This window comes from Peromyscus eremicus, chromosome 2, assembly GCF_949786415.1.
Source record: "Peromyscus eremicus chromosome 2, PerEre_H2_v1, whole genome shotgun sequence".
Classification (NCBI taxonomy): domain Eukaryota; kingdom Metazoa; phylum Chordata; class Mammalia; order Rodentia; family Cricetidae; genus Peromyscus; species Peromyscus eremicus.
In genome coordinates, this window is record NC_081417.1 from 36,160,102 (window position 1) to 36,170,907 (window position 10,806).

General features: G+C 42.0%; 1 protein-coding gene across 1 annotated transcript in view; it reads left to right on the top strand.

Annotated features, from left to right (window-relative positions):
- The window catches only part of Eya1 (EYA transcriptional coactivator and phosphatase 1), a 141,711-nt gene extending 133,262 nt beyond the window's left edge, over positions 1-8,449 (top strand). Inside the window, exon 17 of the mRNA XM_059255682.1 lies at positions 8,135-8,449. Coding sequence (XP_059111665.1) covers positions 8,135-8,215 — 81 coding nt within the window. The 3' untranslated portion in view covers positions 8,216-8,449. The remainder of the gene's footprint in view (positions 1-8,134) is intronic.
- Positions 8,450-10,806: the final 2,357 nt, after the last annotated feature.

Sequence of the window (10,806 nt, forward strand, 5' to 3'; positions counted from 1 at the left end):
ATTTATCTCTAAATCTTGGTACAGTTGTACTCCGTGTTTCTTCAAGGACATCCTATCCTGACATGAATAAAGCCCCTCCTTTCCCCACAAACTCATTCATAGGAGTCTGTTTTCCCCACCATGATGGATACAACATATTCAGTTCTTTTGCCTTTTGTCTAGTCAGAAACGGCACACTAAGTTCCAGGTCTCAGATGTAGCACTGACTGTCAGGTGTGACATGTAGCAGCCTTTTCATAAGCTCTGAAGATGGCTTCCCTCACCTCCAGTGACTCTGAATTCCAATATGAGCACAGACACTGGCCTTATGTCCATTCATGACAGAAGATGCCACTGATGTGCTTGGCACTGGCCAAACCACACACACACACACTTGGCCTGCTAATGCTTGATAGGAGCCACGAGTGTTGCTGGGTACATTTGTCGGCCTAGACTAAACTAGAGTTCCCCAAACTCAGTCCTGGAAACTGAAGAAAAATGGTTGGTGGGAATCCAAACTCAAGTTGTCCACCTTGGAAAGTTTCTGGAATTCCCAGGGCATCCCTACACAGAACCTCCTAGTGGCCATAAGGGCCTGGGAGAAGAGTTGCCCCGTTGAGCAATGTGGCCCTCCTGAGCAATTCACTCTGCTGTGGCCCTAAGCCAGCTTTCCAACTGCCCTCTGAGCTGGGTCTTCCAAATTTTAATTTCAGGAGAAAGTTACCAGAGTGTGGCTTTCTGGTTTGTGTTTCACAGGAGGAGAGATGCAAATGTGTTCACATAAGATAAAAAAGCAGGTAAAGTCCCACTGTGGGCATGTCTCTTCCTAGGTCTTTCTGAGATGTTTCTGAGATGGGTAGACCTGGTGAGCACAGCATGGAAGGCAGGAACTCCTGGTCTGATGCAATAATTCAAAGGTGTAATAAGACTACATTTTCTGTCTTCGAAGGGCAGATAAAATTATCTCCACTATTTATCTTTGGACATGTTATTTTTTTTTACACCAAAAAGAAATTAGATACCTACCGGCAATGAACATTCTCTTTAAATTTTTATGAATGGTCTTTACTTTGATTTTTGAGAGTGAATGAATGTATGTGGTAAGTGAGGTGGGGGAAGAAGCTCCTTGGACCTTGTGACCTGCTTATGTGTGTATAAAAATGCCAGCTTTCAGAAGGTTAGACTCTCATAACTTGCAAAACATTGGAAACCATGTGTAGCAGACTACATAGCCTTTTCAAGACAGTGTTTGAGCTAGTCTTTAGAAGAAACTAATTTTTACGTACTAATTCTTCATATATGAAAGAAGAGACAGGGACCTCAGAATTGGTGACATGTGAGTATCTTTCGAGCTGAGTTGTACCCAGAAGTGAGGACTATTTAATGATTAACTTAGAGGGGAAAAAGAGTAGAAAGGCACAGTGTCGCTTGTAAGATAAACACATAGGCAAGGTCAAAGGAATGACGTGACAGGAAATGGCTACCCACACCGTGCCCAAGATCAGAGCCCGGTCGGGAACATGGGGCCCCAGCTCTAAAACTCCTTCCACAGCCCACCCCCATTTCCAGGTACTCCCCTCCAGTATCTCATGACCGCCTCACAATGATGCTGTAGAGAAGTGTCCTCTTTGACCCATTTGACAGAAAACAGACTCAGTGGGGCCTGACACATGCCTCTAACTCCAGTCCTCACGGGACTGAAGCAGGAAAGTGGGAGCTCCAGGCCAGCCTGGACTAGAGTAAGAGCCTATCTCAAAGAACCACAACCAAACCAAGAAAGAGAGAAAGAAAAAAAATGGCTGAATCAGATAGCAAGGTACTGACCAAACTGTGATTTGAAGCCAATGCTCCTTCAAACTATAAACTCGAACGTTCCAAGCATGCTAAGATTTCAAGCTTCCATGCTGGGTACGTTTGTTTCTTCGTTGGGTGAGGTGGACACCTACACAGGTGTCTCCTTTCTCCTTGTTGTACACGGTGATTGTTTTTTCACTTAGCTGTCTGTCCAGGCAGATGTTTGCATACAGGTATCTAGAGCTCGGTTCTGCCCATCCTACCCAGGGACAGCGTTCTCCCTCTAAACCACGCCATCATTCTGATATATTAGTTACCAAGTGGTTGAAATCACTAAACAGAATTAGCAGCGAGCAAGCACCCCTCCCTGGGAAGGTCTGCACATTTGAGCATTCACATCAAAATCATAACATGTTTGCCTTTCTTCAAAACCAATTTCAACGGCTTAGCTGGCTTCTCAGTTTTCTGTGTTCTTTTAAAAGTGCTGCCGTATTCTCTCTTCATCCCTGTAGAGAGATGTCTTTTATCAGCCTAAATCACATTCTTCGGCTAGAGAGGGCCCTTCAAATCCAGAAACCGGTGAGCTGTTGTCCAGGCGCCCCTTGCTGACTCTTCCATTAATGCAGCCAGATTTTCCTAAGTAATTCAGTCGAACTCCATAATTTGTATCATGAAAAACACTTCCTTGGAAATGAAGACACGACTTGGCTTGATTGAGCTAATTAAGCATGGGTATAACTTTAAAAATCAGAATGATTAAATAGTGATATCTAGTTTTTATTGCTAGATTAATTTTTTTTGGAGACCCAGTTAAATCTTCAATGAGTAGTAGATAAAAATGGCAAGCACCCATTATTCTATGTTCTGACCAAGATTTCATTTAAAAGCTGTCCCTTTTAAATGTGCACTCCAAAACCTGCTGAGATTCAAAATTACACTGAGTACCTGGCCAGTAGTGCCTCATTTTAAACTCCGGAGAAAGCCACCTTTGTTGGAAAAAAGAAAAAAGAACGCATTTGTAATACAATCTAATTCTTGGTTTTTTATTTAAGGGGGACACAGAGATTGAACACTATGTAGAGATTAGTTTATTATTGCAAAGTTGTTTGTTCACACTTAATTATCCCATCCTGCATGTCTTGGCTCTCTTTGCCTAAAGCAACAGTCCTCAACCTGCAGGTCATGACCCTCTGGGTGTTGAAGGACCCTTTCTCAGGAGTTGCCTAACACCATCTGAAAACACAGAGATTTGCATTACAATTCTAAACAGCAGCAAAATTACAGTTATGATATAGCAACAAAAATAATTTTAAGGTTGAGGTCACCACAGCCTGAGAAACTAAAAGGTCACAGCATTAGGAAGGGTGAGAACCACAGGCCTAAAGGGAAGCAGAGGTACAAGGACTAAATACACAATGCTGGGCTGTGTCTTTACCTTGCGCTGTTAGAGTCATCGGTCTTTTGAGGTCTCTTTATTTACAACTGCAGAAGTATTTGAACCTCTGGATGCAAGCAGTCATGTGTGCACAGCTCAGATAGGCTTTATGTTTTTGAAACACAGATGGTAATTCCGCGTATTTTCTCTGCATTTCCTCTCACTGAGCAGTCTGTCCTGGCAGCTATCTGTACCAGAACACAGAGCGCTGCATTGCTAATCTTTTAAGTGGCCATACCAGTGTGCTACCGTGTGGATGCGCTATTATGATTTTCCCAGCCCTTTGGGGGTTCTAGCGTTTAGTGTTACAAGCAGATCCTCAGTGAACATTCTGTGAGTACATTCTTGAAAGTGCAATATTGGTGCCAGCAAGGAGAGGCTCTTCTATTATAGGAGAATTTTTTTATTAATGCATTTTTATTAATTGTGCAAACTTCAGTTTCCATGGGAACAGCCATGCACATGGCTTTTTTATATGATGGATGTCATGTGTGACCAGAAGGAGTAAATGTAGACTTTCAGAGGGAAGGAGATTTGAAGAGTTGTGCCAACAAGCAGGAAGAGCAGGAACGACATGTCATTGTGTTCCCCTTGGGACATACTCTGGTCTAAAGACTCCCAAGCCTATGCTCCTTTAGGCTTGGTTGCCCACTTCAGCTCCCTCTTGTTAGGGATGATGAGTATCTCCATTTCCATCAGACACATCCTGTTCCTCCTGGTGTCTGACCTCACCAAATGAATTCAGGTGTCCCCCAGGCACGGACCACTCCAATGCCGCTCTTTTCTGTGTGTCTCCTGCCCTGCGTACTAACTACAAGGCAGCTTTTTCTGTGACGAGATAGTCACACCTCCAAATCTCCCTTTCTCTGGCCCCTGAATAGTTTTAAATCCCTCCTTCCCTTTGTTTTGAGGCATTCAGCAAATATTAGCCTCCCTTCCCATTCATTTACAAGATAAAAATCTAAACTCCTTCGTTATATTCTCAGAGCAGGCCCCCTGAAAAGCCTCCTTCCTTCTTAGTCTGTGTAATGAAAAGACCATTCCACCCTGTTGACATTCCAGGCTAATTACAGAAGATGCTTCCTGAACCCCTTTTATCTGGTCACCATCACCTTTGTGTATCCACCCAGGAGTCCCACCCTTGCCCATCCCCCCCATCTTCTTTCATTCTTCCAACTCTGGGTATCCCAGCTTGCTGCTGAGCCTCCCTGTCTTTGCGGTCATCATTTTGGTTCTTATTTTCACAATGCCTCACTTGTGATGAGATGGTCCAGTCGATCGGCCTTCTCTGCCCAGTGATCCTGAGCCATGGGGGCATGCTCTTGTGTTATTGGTTCTCGCTGCAGCTACAGTGATCCGCGGGTAATGGCCTTTATTTTAACTCTAAACTTGGAAGCAACCATGAATCATTTACACTAACTAGTTCATTTACCGATAAACTGGAGCTCTGGGAAGATGGCGCTGTAAAGGAACTTCATTGGGTTAATGGGGAGGAGTTGAGCTCAGGCTTCTTCAAAGCCATGTGCTTCTCTTTTCTTCTCTTGACACCCCCTTTTTTTGGTTTTATAGAAGAAATACTTATTGTGGATGCTGCATAGATCCCCTCTGGTTCTATGAGGACGACACTGCTCACCACAGCAGACATCACTATCCATTCTTCCTCTGAGCAGATGGTGCTGAGGCTGGAGATGATATTCTCAGTGCAGCTGTCTTAGGATCTGTCAGCTCTCAACCAAAACCTTTGACAGGCTTATTCCCAGGAGCAGCTTCGATGCCCCTGCACTGAGATGAGCTATCTTGTACCACAGGTGTAGTTTTCAGGGTGCAGCTTGGTCTGGGTTTATTAATACTCTAAAGAGTGAAGTTCCTGGTATCTCAATGCTAGAAAACAATCTAACTCAGGACTCTGAATAATTCCTTCTCTTTAGATATTGTTATTCTAATTTAAAGCTAAGCAGTCTAAGTGTGCTCTCGCTGGCATCCAGTACACCCAGAGGTGATTTTGCAGCCTATGAATCAAAGTGCCTATTTTGCATCTTAACTTGTCAATGGAGTCACTGGATTTCTTTTTTTCAGTTCCTCTTTCAATGTCTCCGTCACTCATGTCATTCCTCACGCCACAGTGTAGCAGTAGCTTTCAGATTTGAACTGATGGTAGTTGTACGTAAAGGGGACTTACCTGAGGCAAACACACTTCCCTCCAGAGCACTCGAGCTCCCACCAGTAGTTTATGTGTTTGAGAAGGTGGATGTTCTAAAGCTTCTGGCCGGCCATCTAAAGAGCCTTCCGCATGCCACTAGCCTCCTGAAGTACCTGTACGTAATAAGATGAGTAGAGATGAGCAGCTGCTCTGGAGAATGGATCACTAATAGTAGCATAAAGAAGTGTCTGGAGAGAGGGCTCAGCACTTAAGAACACTTGCTGCTCTTGCAGAGGACCCGAGTTTGATTCCCAGAATCCAAGTGAAATGGCTCACAATTGCCTGCAACCCGAGCTCCAGAGGACCCAGTGCCCTTTTCTGGCCTCCAAGAGTGCCTGCACTTATATGCACACACCCACACATACACACATACAAAATTTAAAGTAAAACTTTCAAAAATAATAAGGTATGAAAAAACAAGTTAATTACAAAAACAAAGTTTATAAATATAGATACTGTGGAGGCAATTAAATCAACTACAGGTTGAAAATAATGAATAGCTTTCTTTAAAAAATTATGTATCTAAAATGAGTTAAAGATCCAGTGAGCATGCTGAATCGTACAAATTGTATATATGCATAATTTTTGTATATACATATATCAAAATATAGTTATGCTTACAGTGGTTTAGTGTTTAGTATTTTTTTTGTTGTTGTTGTTTTTTTTGTTTTTCGAGACAGGGTTTCTCTGTGTAGCTTTGCGCCTTTCCTGGAACTCACTTGGTAGCCCAGGCTGGCCTCAAACTCACAGAGATCCGCCTGGCTCTGCCTCCTGAGTGCTGGGATTAAAGGCGTGCACCACCACCGCCCGGCGTGTTTAGTATTTTAATGTTAGGGGAAGAAGTGAGTTATATTTATTTACGTGGTTCTATAGTCTTAAAGTGTTCTATGATATGCAGGAATTTGTTCTACCAAGAAAAAGGAAGAAAGCTTTCTGTATGGCAGGTGATCAGTTTGCCACCCTCCTCTGTGAATCGGTCACTCAAACTTTCCAGTATCTGCTATGAACAGAGAGAAACAGGGTTCTGTGTAAATCGGCCTTGTCATGGTGCTGCGAGCTTGCACCTACATAAAAAGGCTGCAAGGAACAAGGAGCGGAGACGGTAGCATCTAGGCTTCAGACTTAGCCCAGCCCTGGTAGGAATCTTACTTTCGGTCCTTACCTGCTATCACTTAAACCTCTCTCTTCTCTTCCTTCCATAGTAGAATAATGATACTACCACTGAGTCACCTTATACACAGCCTGACAGAACAGCAGCCGATGCAGCATAACTCACTATTATCAATAAAGTGATTTAGAGTTTATGGGGCCCTGTACCCTCTGGCTTTTCCAGCCAGCTGTATCTTTCTCCCGCACCTCGTCAGTGTCAGTGAAGTTCTCCTTTATCTCTGTTATCTCCGTTATCTATGCCTCAAGCTGCAGAGCCATCTGGGTACCCTTTCAAATGGGCACCTCCCACACTCAGCTCAACTGTCCCTTTCTTCTTTGGGGTATTTCCCTAGTTCCCTACTCTATTAGCACACTGAGGAATTCCTGCGTTTCACAGTCTGAGAGGGTGAGCTGGCACCGTCTATGTCTCGGACTCTTCTATTCTTAGACCATGGGCCCAGAAACACAAAAGATAATCTTTGTTGAATAAATAAATGAGCCATGGTACAGATTACAATCTAATAGTGCCAAGGGAGCTATCTATCTCTATATCTGTGGAGATTTTAGGCATTCATTTCTGGACTATTTTCTTATTGACACGTAACAGAGATATATAGATGCCTGTCAGAAGACTGAGTCGGGAATGCTCAATATTAGAGTTAGAGAATGCAGGAAAAGACTTTAGCAGGTAATTTGAGCATATTAATAATATTAATATCATTTATAAGTATATTAAATAATGTGTGCACCATTATATAACAGCTTTATGAGCTATATCAGACTACCTACAAATCTTTAAAATCCAGCTTCCGTGACAGATTTTCTACTTCTTATAAAATTTCCTCAAATTCTTCAGAACTGTAGTTGCAAATCATACATCTGCCTCTAGATGATTGTGTGTGAGAGAAATCTGTTTTCCTGTGAAGAAAACAGAATGTTGCTCTCCAAGAAAGATCTTGCTGCCATGTAAATACTTTTTCAAATGCTTCTGAGCAGCAGTCTGCTCTAGCCTCCGTGGAAGAAGGTACACCCTGTTTCCAGGACAACGGCTTTGTTCAGGGGTTCCCAGGCACTTCTGTCTGAACTTAACCCTAATGGCTTAAACAACTGCAGACACACTCACACCAACCTTAGATGCGTGTTTGCAGTTTTTTCCCACATGGAATAGTCATGAAGAAGAAAAGTCGCTCCATCTATGAGCAAGATTGTGTTTAGAAAAAAATGTAAAATCCTGCCAACTAAGGAGAACGTTTTAACCCATGAAGTATAAGCTTTGTAAACTTTTAACATTGACAACCACAAGGGACATATATCGAAAAGCACTGGTTTCTTTTGAGTGACTTTTATTTAAAGTTTGGAATTATCATTCAAGTCACAGTGGCATTCTAGTAGGGAGAAATGGATACTACTCTCACACCATTGTTCTCTGTGGTTTAAGTGTGTGTGACATGCATGTGCTGGCTGGTGGTTTTTATAGTACTGAAATGGGGGTGAGCAGAGCAGTGTCTCTCTGAAGGAAATGGGAGGGTTTATGTGGGTCAGGTTCTCTGTCCTTACCATATGTCTGCCCTCTGCAGCATGCTATGCCCTTCTGGAGGGTCTCCAGTCACTCGGACCTCATGGCCCTGCATCATGCCTTGGAATTAGAGTACCTGTAACAGCCTCGTGCCAATTTGACACTGCGCAACTGCCCTGTGGCCAGAGACAATCCAGCAGGCCTCAGTCTTGTGTCAGTGCTGGACTGTGGAATGTACCAATCTCAACATATGGATGAATGGCTGCTGTGGTCTTGACTGCTCCCCTCCAGGTTAATGGAGGACCATGTGTATTTCTTCAGAACAGCTGTTGACTCTAGTACTGTGAATCCAATGAAAATAAGCCATGAGAATGTTCTAGCACAGTGTGATGTGTCTTGGCTACATTAACTACATGGTTCAAACCTGTGAAGAAAAGACCTACAGACACTTTGGTTTTCAGCAAATGTGACATAAACAGCTTCTCCAACCCAGCAAACTTGATTCCACAACAGAGACTGAGATGTGTCTCCTGGACATCAGTGGAGGGATCCTCTCAAAGGTTTACTTTTTGGTGTCTCCTACCCAGGGCAATCTGTACGTCGCTACTTATTTATGAAAAGACTTTCAAGAAACAGATTTGCCGAGGTATAATTCACATACTGTATAATTCACCAAGACAGACTTCTCAGTATCAAACAGTTGAAAGGACAATAGTATAAGAAATAATCAATGAAAAGGCCTTTGCCTGACAATACAGCAAGTACTTTGAATTTTAGCACATTGCAAAGTAGTTTAAAGTATGTCTAATTTAAACATGTAAAATGTACATCACTGAGACAATCGTGTACAGAAAGAAGTTTTGGTGTAAATTTGTAATAATGGATGATTCTTTTACATTCTGTTTAGGGAAATGCTATTAGGAGGTAGAAATGCCTTCATAGGAAGCTTGGGCACAAACTCCTGCAGTGCCTTAGCTAAGTATTGGGTATAAATATTGTAGATAATGGATCTTTTTGATAATGTTATCTAAGACCAAAAGCATGAATGTCAAGTGTCAACAAGGATTTTATTTTCCCAATCTTTTATCCCATCAATTTTTCTAATTTTTTTTAGTGTTGGTTAGAAGGGCCTTGATAAAAATAACACAGCAGTTTCATAACTGAAGAAAATTTTAAAGTCTTCCGGCCCACCTCCCTTTCTCATTTCAACACTAATGTATTATATGTAACTACTTGGAAAAGAATGATTATTCGAATGCTTCATCCCACAGAAAGAATATAGATGATAGATATATTTTATTAATAAAATTAATTGGAGCCTAGCAGACTTTTCATGTGCTCAGAATTATTATTGTGTCTGGGTTTTGTGTCTGGGTTTCTTGTTTGTATCAAAGAGGACATTACCACATAGCTGGGTCAGCAACACTTCCCATCAGTCCCTCTGCTCAGTCTTTCCCTCCTCATTACCCACAGTGGGTGTGTCTGGCCATCATCACAAACACTAATGTTGCAATGTTGTTTTCTACTTATAACATGACAGACATAAATCTGGAGTGTGGGGGCTGATGACAAATGATCATGTTTGTCATGCTATAAGAAAGATTCTTCCAAAATGATGAATTTGTATGGGCAGGATTCTTTCTCATCTTGGACTTTGTGTCGCCATGAAATTACCCTTTGGATCAATTGTGTCTAATATTACTACTCTGGGTTTGACCTGGAGTAGCAGACAAACCACTCTACCCTTTCCTTTTCTAAAAGTCCATGTTGCTGCTAAAAATTAGTCATTGTGAATTCTCCAAATTGTTAAAGTGAATAATGGAATCCGTTTCCTGTCTCACCTGGCATAGACAGAAGTGGATAGTTTTTAAGCCTCTTCATTTGATGTTTCTGTACTCTGTGAAGACTGAAAAGACAGCTTTGATCTTGGCCTTACTGTAAAAGAAAAAAAAGGGAGGGGGGGTGTGTGTCCACAGTTGTGTACAGATTTTTTTCTTCATTAATTTTGTGTTTAAATTAATAAACTTGATTTGTGCGGGACTGTATGTTCCTTGAATGTCAGTATCATCTATCTGGTTTTGGTTACGTGGAGGAGCAGAATCTTGTTTGCATTAGAACCCTGCAGCCAGAGGAAGTCATAAGGACAACCTGGTGATGGCTTTATCAGTCCTTTAGGAACTGAACTGGAAGGCAACAGCTGGTTCTTTGATCATCACAGGGACTGGAGAATGGAAAAGCTCTTTATTTCCCCAGACTACCTCAACTGGATCCTCACTCAAATTTATCTATGATAGAAGAGAATTAAACATAAATTATCTTGGATTGCAGAGCATAGATCTACCCACTTAAATACCTAAGGGAGAGCAATATGAGGCAGTTTCATCAAAAAAGAACACTCCCAACATATATCTCTGTGATTTGCCAGATTAATCACTGACAGAGGGCTATAAAACTGTACAACTCACTTTCTCTTGAGAATTCAGCCCGAGAAACACAACATTCATATATGCGAATACATGACAACCAAGCACACACGGTTGTCTGGCCCGTTCATCATCCCTGTGATGTGGATTTTTCACAGGCGCTCAATAAACCAATTCACTTGAATAACTAGGTGTCCAATATGAAAGTGATGAGAGTCGAAGGGAAAATCTTTGAAGAAGTAGAGGTGGGAAGTGATGGTATTATCAGGTCTTAAGTGAAGAAAGTATGAAGAATAGGCCAAGTGGGGGT